This window comes from Hypanus sabinus, chromosome 15 (genome assembly GCF_030144855.1).
Source record: "Hypanus sabinus isolate sHypSab1 chromosome 15, sHypSab1.hap1, whole genome shotgun sequence".
Taxonomy (NCBI): domain Eukaryota; kingdom Metazoa; phylum Chordata; class Chondrichthyes; order Myliobatiformes; family Dasyatidae; genus Hypanus; species Hypanus sabinus.
The window spans coordinates 85,909,445-85,923,378 of NC_082720.1; the positions used below are offsets into that span (position 1 = coordinate 85,909,445).

Here is a 13,934-nt window from a genome sequence, read left to right on the forward strand (position 1 = left end):
TAGTAATAATTGTAGCTTTCATCAGGGCAGGGCTTTTCACATGCTCCATTAAAATTGTTCCAATTGTTGACCAACTGTAGCCTAATGCTTTTCCAATGACCGATGGCATTTCACCTCTTTCCAATCGCTTTATTGCTTCCACTTTATTTTCAATCGTGATCGTGATTATTTTCGTGAACAAAAAAACACTGCAGATTCAGAGCTGCACCGCCGGGTTCTAAAGACCACTGCTCAGAACAGGTTAAATGAGGTCCAGGGTTCCGCCGGGTCCTAAAGTCCACCGCACTGAGACAGGTTAAATAAGGGACTTGAGCATCCGCGTTTTTTGGTATCCGCGGGGTGTCTCGGAACCAATCCCCCGCGGATAAAGAGGGCCGACTGTATTGTGAGGCCACGTATCTAAGAAAGGATGTGCTGGCAATGAAGAGGGTTCAGAGGAGGTTCACAAGAATGATTCCAGGAATGAAAGGGTTAACATGTAAGGAGCATGAAAGTCTCTGGGCCCGTACTCACTGGAGTTCAGAAGGTGGAGGGGCAATCTCACTGAAGCCTATCAAAAAGGGGATAACTACACTCAACTTCACTTGCCCCATCAGTGAGATGTTCCTACAACCAATGATCTCACTTTAAGATCTCTTTATCTTGTTATCTCGTGTTCTCATTATTTATTGCTATTTATTTATATTTGAATTTGCACAGTTTGTTGTCTTCTACACTCTGATTGAGGTTGTATTGATCCTGGAATAGTTACTATTTAGATTTGCTGAGTATGCGTACAGAAAAATGAATCCAGCGTTGTATGAAAACCACCCTGACATATTTGTATTCTGACCATAAAATTTACTTTGAGCTTTCAATACTGAAATGTTGAGATAGAGTGGATGTGGAGAGAATGTTTCCTGTAATAGGGGAGTCTAGGACCGGAGGGCACAGCCTCAGAATATCCAGACGTCCCGTTAGAACAGAGATGAGGAGGAATTTCTTCAGCCAGGTGATAGTAAATCTGTGGAATTCATCGTCACAGGCGCTGTGGAGGTCAAGTCATGGGGTATGTTCAGAATGGAATTTGATAGGCTATTGATTAGTGAGGATGTGAAAGGTTACTGAGAGAATGTCTCTCAAAAGCAGAGGTGGAGGAGTATGCCTCACGATCAACTCTTCTTGGTGCGTAAATATATCAGTGCTGTCCCAGTTCTACTCACCAGACCTTGAATATCTACAATTTCCAGGGTCATCTTGGTAGTGGTATACATTCCACCTCAGGCCAATGTCAATCAGACTACAGATGATCAACATGCACAAAACAGCGCACCCTAATGGCTTCACCATCGTTTTGGGAGATTTTAACCAGGCCAGTCTGAAAAAAATCACTAAGCAACTACCATCAACAGTTCACTTGCAATACTGGGGAAACAACACACTGGACCACTGTTACACCACCATCAAGAATACTTACCGTGCTATTCCACACCCTCACTTCGGGAAGTGTGAACTGGCTGTACTTCTACTCCCTGAGTACAGGCAGAGACTGATTAATGAGGAACAAGAAGGTTTGGACAAGGGAAGCACAGCACTGCTTTGAATCGGTGGACTGGACTGTCTTCAGGGATTCATCTTCGAACCTGGATGAGTATGCTGCAGTTATTACTGACTTCATTAAAATCTGTGTGGATGAGTGTGTGCCCACAAAGACTTACTGTACATTCCCAAACCAAAAGCCATGGATGAACCAGGAGGTACGTTGCCTGCTGAAGACTAGACCTGTGGCATTTAAGTCTGGCAACCCAGGCCTGTACCAGAAAACCAGGTATGATTTGTGGAGGGCTATTTCAAGGGTGAAGAGATCATTTCGAATGAGGTTGGAGGCGACATTGGATGCACAACTCTGGCAGGGTCTGCAAGACATTCCATCCTACAAAGTGAAACCCAACAGCATGACTGGCAGCGATGCTTCACTACCAGATGAACTCAACACCTTCTATGCCCACTTTGAAAGGGAGAACACAACTACAGCTGTGAAGATCCCTGCTGCACCTGATGACCCTGTGATCTCCGTCTCAGAGGCCAATGTTACTCTGTCTTTAAAGAGAGTGAAGGCAGAAGGTCCCGATGGGGTACCTGGTAAGGCTCTGAAAACCTGTGCCAACCAACTAGCAGGAGTATTCAAGGACATTTTCAACCTCTCACTGCTACGGGTGGAAGTTCTCACCTGCTTCAAAAAGGCAACAATTATACCAGTACCAAAGAAGAATAATGTGAGCTGCCTTAATGACAAACGCCCAGTAGCACTCAGATCAACAGTGATGAAATGCTTTGAGAGGTTGGTCATGACTAGACTGAACTCCTGCCTCGGCAAGGACCTGGACCCATTGCAGTTTGCCTATCGCCACAATAGGTCAACAACGGACACAATCTCAATGGCTCTTCACACGGCTTTAGACCACCTGAACAATACAAACTCCTACGTCAGGATGCTGTTCATCAACTATAGCTCAACATTTAACATTTGCCCTCTTCTCACTGTTACCATCAGGCAGGAGGTACAGAAGCCTGAAGGCACATAGCGATTTAGGAAAAGCTTCTTCCCCTCTTGTCATCTGATTCCTAAATGGACATTGAATCTGTGAACACCACCTCACTTTTTTTAGTGTATAGTATTTCTGTTTCTTGCAAGTTTTTTAATCTATTCAATATACGTATGCTGCAATTGATTTACTTATTTATTATTATATTTTTCTCTTCTATATTATGTTTTGCATTGAACTGCTGCTGCTAAGTTAACAAATTTCACGTCACATGCCGGTGATAATAAACCTGATTCTGATTCTGAATGGGGTTGAGAGGGAAAATTAATCTACTATGGTGGAGAAGACTCGAGGGGCCAAATAGCCTGTTGCAGCTCCTGTGTCTTGTGGTCTGAAGTCAAGGGTTGCTAATAGATAATATTATGCTACGGCTTGTGGTGTTACAGCCTCTCCGCATCATTATCCCCAGTCTGATCCTGACCTTCGGTTCTGTCTGTGTGGAGTTTGCACATTCTCCGTGACCACGTGGGCTTCTCCTATGCAGCTCCGGCCTATGGTTAGGCCACACATAGACCCCCTCCAGTTTGCCTATCAGCCCCGACTAGGAGTTGAGGATGCCATCGTCTACCTGCTGAACCGTGTCTACGCCCACCTGGACAAGCCAGCGAGCACTGTGAGGGTCATGTTTTTTGACTTCTCCAGTGCATTCAACACCATCCACCCTGCTCTGCTGGGTGAGAAGCTGACAGTGATGCAGGTGGATGCTTCCCTGGTGTCGTGGATTATTGATTACCTGACTGGCAGACCACAGTACGTGCGGTTGCAACACTGTGTGTCAGACAGAGTGGTCAGCAGCTCTGGGGCTCCACAGGCTCCTGTCTCCCTTTCTCTTCACCATCTACACCTCGGACTTCAACTACAACACAGAGTCTTGCCATCTTCAGAAGTTTTCTGATGACTCTGCCATAGTTGGATGCATCAGCAAGGGAGATGAGGCTGAGTACAGGGTGACAGTGGGAAACTTTGTCATGTGGTGCGAGCAGAATTATCTGCAGCTTAATGTGAAAAAGACTAAGGAGCTGGTGGTGGACCTGAGGAGGGCTAAGGCACCGGTGACACCTGTTTCCATCCAAGGGGTCAGTGTGGACATGGTGGAGGATTACAAATACCTGGGGATACGAATAGACAATAAACTGGACTGGTCAAAGAACACTGAGGCTGTCTACAAGAAGGGTCAGAGCCATCTCTATTTCCTGAGGAGACTGAGGTCCTTTAACATCTGCCGGACGACGCTGAGGATGTTCTACGAGGCTGTGATGGCCAGTGCTATCATGTTTGCTGTTGTGTGCTGGGGCAGCAGGCTGAGGGTAGCAGACACCAACAGAATCAACAAACTCATTCGTAAGGCCAGTGAGGTTGTTGGGGTGGAACTGGACTCTGACGATGGTGTCTGAAAAGAGGATGCTGTCCAAGTTGCATGCCATCTTGGACAATGTCTCCCATCCACTCCATAATGTACTGGTTAGGCACAGGAGTACATTCAGCCAGAGACTCATTCCACCGAGCATCATAGGAAGTCATTTCTGCCTGTGGCCATCAAACTTTACAACTCCTCCCTCGGAGTGTCAGACACCCTGAGCCAATAGGCTGGTCCTGGACATATTTCCACTTGGCATGATTAACTTTTTATTTAATTATTTGTGGTTTTATATTGCTATATTTGTTCACTATTCTTGGTTGGTGCGGCTGTAACGAAACCCAATTTCCCTCGGGATCAATAAAGTATGTCTGTCTCTATGTCTGTCTGTCCTGGGTGCTCCTGTTTAGAAACAAAGAAATCCTCCAGCACAATACAGGCCCTTTGGCCCCCAAAGCTGTGCTGAACATGTCCCTACCTCAGAAATTACTAGGCTTACCCATAGCCCTCTATTTTTCTGAGCTCCATGTACCTATCCAAAAGTCTCTTAAAAGACCGTATCGTATCCGTCTCCACCACAATTACCAGCAGCCCATTCCACGCACTCACCACTCTCTGAATGAAAAAAATTCCTGACATCTCCTCTGTCCCTCCTCCCCAGCAACTTAAACCTGTGTCTTCTTGTGGCAACCATTTCAGCCCTGGGAAAAAGCCTCTGACTATCCACATGATCAATGGCTCTCATCATCTTGTACACCTCTGTAAGGTCACCCCTCATCCTCCATCACTCCAAGGAGAAAAGGCCAAGTTCAGTCAACCTATTCTCATAAGGCATACTCCCCAATCCAGGCGACAGCCTTGTAAATCTCCTCTGCACCCTTTCTGTGCCTTCCATGTCCTCCCACATTGCAGCAATGAAAGGGTCAGTGGGACAATTGGCCACTCTCAATTGCCCCTGGTGTACATCCTCCCTGTGGAATGGGTGAATTTCCTCCAGTTGCTCCGGTTGTCTCCCTCAGTCCGAAGACGTATCAGCTCAGAGGTCAGTGGGTCATTGTAACTTGTCCTGTGCTTGGGCCAGGGTTAAATCGGTGGGTTGCTGGGCTGGGTGGTGAGACTCGTTGGGCCGGAAGGGCCTGCTCCACACTGTATCCCTACATAAGTCAATCAGATGCATTGAGGTAGAACAGGATAAAACTGTAACATCGCAGAATTAAGAGTAACAGAGCAAGTGTGTAGGTAAAACGATAAGGCCATAAACGAGGTCAGGTGCCCATCTTATCATACTAAGGAACTGTTTAACAGTCTTAAGAGTGCCAGAGACACTCTTGTAATCTTATAAGAGATGTTGGATTCTGATGTTTTTGATGCAAGATTCTTTCTGAAGTCAGGAAAGAGGCACAAAACTTGTTCCTTCATGATCATTTTATTAAGAGTTGATAAAGGAGAACTCGCTGGAGTTCAGAAGGTGGAGGGGCAATCTCACTGAAGCCTATCAAAAAGGGGGTAACTACACTCAACTTCACTTGCCCCATCAGTGAGATGTTCCTACAACCAATGATCTCACTTTAAGATCTCTTTATCTTGTTATCTCGTGTTCTCATTATTTATTGCTATTTATTTATATTTGCATTTGCACAGTTTGTTGTCTTCTACACTCTGATTGAGGTTGTATTGATCCTGGAATAGCTACTATTCTTTAGATTTGCTGAGTATGCGCACAGAAAAATGAATCCAGCATTGTATGAAAACCACCCTGACATATTTGTATTCTGACCATAAAATTTACTTTGAGCTTTCAATACTGAAATGTTGAGATAGAGTGGATGTGGAGAGAATGTTTCCTGTAATGGGAAATTGAATAGACACTGATAGAAGGCGACTGAGCAAAGAGAGAGACTAAGAACTAAGATCAAGAAGGCCTTGATTAGCTCTTTTTATACCCATAGATAAGAAAAAATTCCATTCAAATTTATAGATAAAAGTTAACCAATGAGAAAACAATTATTCAAATAATGCTTCAAAGATGCTTCCAGAACTTTTCAGAATTATACTTTGTGTAAACACATATTATACTTGTATCCACATACCATAGCTAGAAAGGTGCATGTTAACCAGCTACTTGTATATAAATAATTATATCAAATACAAGCAGACAATTAATTGTTAAACTGCAAAAAAAATAGCAATAAAACAGTCTAATCTGTGAATTAAGCAGTCGGAACTAATAGGGACAGAGACTCTTTAAGCATCTGGATGAAGATAAGAACTGTCAGGGCTGAGAAGGCTACAGATTAAATGGCTGATTGGTAGGGCACATTGGCCTTTTTCTCTGTTGTGTGATGTTACTAAATGGGGATCAGTGAAAAGGTCACTGATTTATATTCGTGTGACACAGAAACTAGCCCATGTGTGAGGGAACTATTTAGTAGAGTTTGTTTAGTGTCATAAACAAGAGAAATTCTGCAGGTGTTGGAAATCTGAGCAACACACACAAAATGCTGGAGGAACTCAGCAGGTCAGGCAGCATCTATAGAGAAGAATGTTTCAGACCGAGATCCTTCAGCAGGCCTGAGGAAGGGTCTTGGCCTGAAACGTCAACTGTTTATTAATTTCCATAGATGCTGCCTGGCCTGTTGAGATCCCCCAGCATTTTGTGTGTTGTAACAGTGTCTGTACTTTTGTGTCTGTGTCTGATGTCAGGCGTATTTATTTTACGCCCTTTTGCCCTTCATGCCATACTGCCCTGTAACCCCTGTGGAATAGGCTCTTTGAGCTGCATCGCCCGACAACCCTCAATTTAAACCTAGCATAGTCGCGGGATAATTTACAATGACCAATTAACCTACTAACCAGAACATCCAAAGACGTTGGAAGGACTGTGGGAGGAAACCAGGGTACCCAGAGAGTACCCATGCATTCCATGAGGAGAACATGCAGTCTCTTTACAGATGACATTGAAATTGAACTCTGAACTCCGCCCCAAGATGTAATAGCGTTACGCTAACCGCTACACCACTGTGGTATTGTCTGCCTGCACTGTATCACTATTCTGCAGCAACACGCAGGTCAGGCGGCAAAAATGGAAATGTGTAGGTAGTCAATGTTTCAGTCTGAGATCTTCCATCAGCACTAGAAAGGAAGGGGGAAAGACACCAGAATAAGGAGGTGGGGGGAGGGGAAGGAGGACAAGCTGGAAGGTGACAGGTGAAGCCAGATGGGTGGGAAAGGGAAAGGGCTAGAGAGGAAGAAATCTGAAAGAAGAGGGGAGTGGATCATAGGAGAAAGGGAAGGAGGAGGGGTGCTGTGGGGGGGAAGGGATTTATTCTACATTCTGTAATTGGCAGCTAATCTGATCAACCATTCTATTTGGCTTCCCCACATCTCCCGCTGTCTATGACCTCAGTCACTGCAATGTATACACATTAAACCATTTTTTATAACGCTGTTTACATTGTAAATATTTGCTGGTATTTGTGTATTTATACACATTTTATTTCATATATGTAGTTCTAACTTTGTATTTTTTATTCAAAGTTCAAAGTAAATTCATTATCAAGTATGTATGCAACTCTTGAGTTTTATCTTCCCACGGTTAGCCAGGAAACAAAGAAACACCATGGAACCCGTTCATCTAACTCAAAAAAAAGAGCAATTCGTGCAAATGGCAAAAACGAGCGAAAAGCTGACAATTAAACATCAAACCGCAGAGTCATTGAACCAGTGTAGTAATGTTCAGTTTGGTTCAGTTCAATTTAGCATTGTCTGTTTCCTCATACTGTTCAGTGTTGATGTTTGTTGCATGTCACACCCTGACGAACACAACACAGCATTTCCCTAACACGTGTCAATGTACAGATCTGGCCAACAAAGCTGATCCTTGATCTACAGTCTTTGATTTCCAGTGTTGTATCATTTACCTTGGAATTGTATGATTGACATGTCTCCCGATTATTCCCAACAGCGCCTCTGGAAGAGCACGGATCTCAGGAGAGTGTGGAACCCTCGTGTCCCAGTGTTGCACAGGTCCCTGCAAACCCAAAGCCTCAGGCCAGGAAGGACCGGACGAGGGATGAGAAGAAGAGAGATAAGCCAGGTGAATCTTCTCTTTGCTTCTTTGGTGTCGTGGGAATTGTGCATTTCCCCAAGAGGACCAGTGATGGTGAGGATCAGTGAATCGGAATCAGGTTTGTTCTTACTGTGTTAGATCATGTGAAGTTGTTTAGCAGTGCAATGAAAAGATAAGATTACTACAACTTTCAAAACAGTGGAGGGAAAAAAGTTCTAACAATGGGTTCATGACCATTCAGAAATCTGCTGGCGGAGGGGAAGAAGCTATTCCTACATTGGTGAGTGTGAGTTTTCAGGATCCTGTACCTCCTCCCTGATGGTAGTTCACTCAACTTCACTCACCCCAACACAGAACTGTTCCCACAACCTATGGACTCTCTTTCAGGGACTCTTCATCGCATGTTCTCTAATTATTGTTTATTTATTTATTTTGTATTTCCACATCGGTTGATTGTTCATCCTGTTGGGTGCAGTCTTTCATTGATTCTATACTGTTTCTTGAATTTACTGAGTATGCCCACAAGAAAACAAATCTCAGGGTTGTATATGGAGGCACGCATGTACTTTGGCAATAAATCTGAATTTAAACTTTGAACGGTGGTGTTGTGGCTAACGAGGAGGGTGCTCTTCAGATATGAAACATGAGTAATGGAGACTGCTGAGCCTATAACCCTCTGCAGCCTCGTTTCATCTTCTACTTCGTACTGGACAGAACCAGTCCAAAATGCTCTCCGTGGTTCATCGATAGAAACTTGCAAGTGTCTTCGGTGACTTGCCAAATCTCCCCAAACAGCCAAGTAGCGAGGGCCACTGGTGTGCTGCCTTCACGTGTTGGACATCACATTAACTGAGCAAGGCTGAACCTGGAGTGCTATGTGTGATGTTATGAGAAAGGTGTTTCAGTGGAAAGAGTGTGATGAAGGTTTACACTTTGCTCAGACTAGAAACTTATTCTGATGCTGAGGGTGACCTCATACAAGTTTATGTATAATTTTTCATAAATTCTATTGCATTTCTTTATTTTTTGTAAATGCTACAAGAAAATGAATCTCAAAATAGTATACTGTGACACCTACAGTATTGTGCAAAAGTCTTAGGCACATCTATATAGCTAAGGAGGCCAAGATTTTTGCACAATACTGTAGCAATTATATGTATTGCACCGTCCTGCTGCCACAAAAAAAGAATACATTTCTTGACACGTGGGTGATGATAAACCTGATCCTGATATGGGGCTCTTTGTGGACTGAGAGTGGGAAGGGATCAGGAAGAAGGGAATCATGGTTGGTTGGGAAAAGGGGAAGGGATGGGGGAGGGAGCAGGAAGGATCAGAGAGACACTGTGTAAACCAATTGTTTGGAATCAAATGACCTTGCCTGCTGTCTCAGGGCTGGGTTTGTCTGCACCCGTTTCACTCCCTGCCCCTGGCACTCCTCTGCCTCCGGTCCCACACCCCTCTTGTGATGCTCTACCCTTGCCATTCCCAACATCCTTTGCTTTCACCAGATTTACAAATACTTTCTCTGCTCCACGTTGACAAATACAATACTGTACAAAAGTCACAGATTAAAGAAATACTATAGAATTTGAAAAATTATGCATACAGTACTGTGCAAAAGTCTTATAGACATAACTATCTTATATATAGACTTTTGTACAGTACTGTATGTATAATTTTTATAGTATACAATTTATAGTATTTCTTTAATTTTCTATAAACGTCCGTGAGAAAATGAATCTCAAGGATGTATATGGTGATGGATAAATACTTCGTTTTAAAAAAAAAATTACTTTGACTTCTGACTTGTGACATGAGGGGTATGGATTAGGGAGACAGTCCTAGTTTTCCCCCAGGGTAGATGCATGGAGGGGAGAGGCTTGGAGGGTTATGAGGCATTGTTTGTGTATAGTTATGGGAGGTGGGGGTCTTTGTCTGAGTTTAGTTTTTCATTGATTCTATTGTATTTCCTTTTTCAAAGTAAATTTATTATCAAAATTAATTTCTGTCACCATGTACGACCCTGAGATTAATTTTCTTGCAGGCATTCACAGTAAAGCTGAAAACCATAATAGAATCAATGACAGACCGTACCCAACAGGACAAACAATCAGTGTGCAAAAAAACAAACTGTGCAAATACAAAAAAAATCATAATAATAAATAAACAATAAATATTGAGAACATGAGATGAAGAATTCTTGAAAGTGAGTCCATAGGTTGTGGGATCAGTGAGTGATGAGGCAAATGAAGTTGAGTGAAGTTACCTACTTCTGTTCAGGAGCCTGTTGGTTGAGGGGTAATAACTGCCCCTAAACCTGAGGCTCTTATACCACCTTCCTGATGGCAGCAATGAGAAGAGATCATGGCCTGGATGCTGGGGTTCTTGATGATAGACACTGCTTTCCTGTGACAGCGCTCTGTGTAGTGTAGATATGGTTAGTAGTGGGGAGGGCTTTACCTGTGATGGACTAGGCCATATCCACTATTTCTGAAGGATGTTCTTTATAAGCGCATTTGTGTCTCCATCGCTGGCCATGCTGCAACCTGTCCATTATATTCTTCCCCACCTATCCATAGAAGAGTGTCAAAGTTTTAGATGACATGGCAAATCATTCCAATCTTCTTTGAAAGTAGAGGTGCGGCCGTGCTTTCTACCTGTGACACTTGCATGCTGGAGCCAGGACAGATCCTCTGAATCTAAATGCTTGCAAGAAAATAAATCTTAGCGTTGTATATGGTGACATACATGTACTTTGAACGAATCTGCTTTCAACTTTGAACATGAGCATCTGGGGGCCAGCAGGGAAGATGGTGTGCTCAGCATTGACCATTTATGCTGAAGGTCCATTTTCTGTGTTGTATGAAGTGGCCTCCATCAGTTGTGGTTGACCATGGTCACTGTGCCTCTGGTAGTCACTGGGAGTGGCCTCTCCAGGGCCCAAGCCAGGGCAGAGTTGATATGGAGATCCGTCTGTTGCCCACGCAGTGGGACCCCCCTCTCCATGCTGACGACGGGTCCAAAGGAACGACGAGAGTCGGTACAGTTTGGTGGCAGCAGCATCGCAGGAGTTGCCGTGCCGGTGCTGGGTACAGCAGTCAGCCGTCTTTGGGACTCCGACTCCGGATTTTTCCTTGGGGTTTACTCCCAAAGCCTTTCCCGTGAGCGGGTATAGCCGCAAGGCAGCGGAGGTTTGAAATCGGAGTTTTCCCTCTCCTAGATGAGCTACCATCCGTGGTTAATGAGCCCCATCTGCCTGGAGCAACTGGTTTTAAGGCACCAGTGGTCCACCTTTGCCCCTTCTCCTGTCAGTGAGAACAGCTCCGCTGGGCATAAGGACTATGCCACACTGAAGGCCAGGAGTTGGACTTGGTTGTCAGAGGCTGTTTGAGACACACGCCATGAAGAGTATTTGTTTAGCAGTGGGAGCTCGTCCCCATCACCACCCTTCGGCTGTGACCACCCTTGGAGCCCTGTGTATGACTTTAGGGAGATTGGAGGAGAGTGTCGGGTGATGTTAGAGGGAGGTATTCTGGCACACTGAGTGCTGGGTGCTGACTGTAGCTCTGGACAGACTGGTGACCACAATGTTTGTGTTGCAGAGGCTCTGCTGAAGAAGAAGAAGCTCCGGTCGATGCTTCCGCTGAGTACGGCCAATGATCACAGGACCAAGGACGAGCTCCACGCCGACTGCGTCAACCTCGCCAATATCCTGTACAAACAGGGTGAGTGGGTGCTCGCCTCTCTGCCTGCTCTGTGCTTGTTCCTCCCGCCAATCAGAGCTAACCCTACCATTCCTCCTTCCCCCCCCCACGAGTCCCCCCAACTCTGCACTCTCTCTCCCCTCTCTGTGCACATGTTCACTCTTCCCCCTCTCTGCCCCAAACCCATTTCTCTCTCCCCCTCTCTGCCCACCGGATCCCACTCACATTTAATCCCCTCTCCCACATCCCAATCTTTTCTTGCCTCTAGTGCCCACACTCTAGGTCCCTCTCTCCCTCACACCTCCACCTTACCCACCATTCTTTCTCCCTTCCCCGTGGCCCACTGCGATGTCTCATAACTTTCTCTCCCTCTCTGCGCGGCACCACCATCTCACTTCCCTTTCTCCCTCTCAGTGTCCCACCACCATCTCACTTCCCTTTCTCTCCTCTCAGTGTCCCACCACCATCTCACTTCCCTTTCTCCCTCTCAGTGTCCCACCACCATCTCACTTCCCTTTCTCCCTCTCAGTGTCCCACCACCATCTCACTTCCCTTTCTCCCCTCACAGTCCCACCACCATCTCACTTCCCTTTCTCCCTCTCAGTGTCCCACCACCATCTCACTTCCCTTTCTCCCCTCTCAGTGTCCCACCACCATCTCACTTCCCTTTCTCCCCTCTCAGTGTCCCACCACCATCTCACTTCCCTTTCTCCCCTCTCAGTGTCCCACCACCATCTCACTTCCCTTTCTCCCCTCACAGTCCCACCACCATCTCACTTCCCTTTCTCCCCTCACAGTCCCACCACCATCTCACTTCCCTTTCACCCCTCTCAGTGTCCCACCACCATCTCATTACCCTTTCTCCCCTCTCAGTGCCCCACCACCATCTCATTACCCTTTCTCCCCTCTCAGTGTCCCACCACCATCTCACTTCCCTTTCTCCCCTCTCAGTGTCCCACCACCATCTCACTTCCCTTTCTCCCCTCTCAGTGTCCCACCACCATCTCACTTCCCTTTCTCCGCTCTCAGTGTCCCACCACCATCTCATTACCCTTTCTCCCCTCTCAGTCCCACCACCATCTCACTTCCCTTTCTCCCTTCTCAGTGTCCCACCACCATCTCCCTTCCCTTTCTCCCCTCTCAGTGTCCCACCACCATCTCCCTTCCCTTTCTCCCCTCTCAGTGTCCCACCACCATCTCCCTTCCCTTCCTCTACCCCACCCAGGACTATCTTTCCCCCCCTCTCTGTGACCCTCTCGTTTGCTCTCTCCTCTTCTGCATCCCCAACCCCTCTCTCGCTTCCACCTCTGCAAACCAGCCCCTCACATCTCTCTTTTCCTCTCCTTGTCTCCCACCTCTCTCCCTCCCAACTCTATCAGTATCTTTCTTTTTCTTTCTTTCTTTTTCAATCTTTTTATTAATATCAACATGATAAGATTAGTACATAAATAATGGGATTACAAACTTACAAAATTAAAATGAACATAAAAGGATACACAAGCAATAAGTACATTATAGTTGAGTCTTCCCAAATCATGAATGATACAAATGTCATGTAAACAAAACAAAAAAACTAAGTAATTCATGTTGAAAAAAACCAGAAAAGTAGAAAAAGAAAAAAAATATTAATACCCTAAGAAAAACTAAACTAATCACTATTAAGAAACAAAAAGGAAAGAAGGAAAAAAAATGGGCTGTTTATAGTACCTATAAAAAAAAGTACAAAATCATCAGTGTCCCCAACTCCGATCCTCTCAACATATATATAATCAAAACCGGAAAAACAAATAGAATTGGAACAGGGCCAAATTACATCATGTGAAAATATTGAATAAATGGCCTCCAAGTCTTTTCAAATTTTATAGAAGGGTCATATATGACACTTCTAAATTTTCTCCAAATCTGGACATAACATAGTTTGAGAAAACCAATGAAATATGGTAGGGGGATTAATTTCTTTCCAATTCAACAAAATAGATCTTCTAGCCATTAATGTAAGAAATGCAATCATCCAACAAGCAGAAGAAGATAAATGAATTGACTCCAGCACTGGTAAACCAAAGATTGCATTGCAAAGGTTGTAAATCAATGTTCAATACCGTGGAAATAATATCAAAAATATCTTTCCAATATTTTTTCAAAAGCGGACACGACCAAAACATATGAGTTAAAGAAGCTATCTCAGAATGACATCTGTCACATATAGGATTTATATGGGA

General features: G+C 44.7%; 1 protein-coding gene across 1 annotated transcript in view; it reads left to right on the plus strand.

Moving 5' to 3' along the window:
* gemin5 (gem (nuclear organelle) associated protein 5) overlaps positions 1-13,934 on the plus strand; it is an 84,875-nt gene that overhangs the window by 40,538 nt on the left and 30,403 nt on the right. Inside the window, exons 17-18 of the mRNA XM_059990660.1 lie at positions 7,907-8,038; positions 11,614-11,736. Of these exons, the coding sequence (XP_059846643.1) occupies positions 7,907-8,038; positions 11,614-11,736 (255 nt within the window). The remainder of the gene's footprint in view (positions 1-7,906; positions 8,039-11,613; positions 11,737-13,934) is intronic.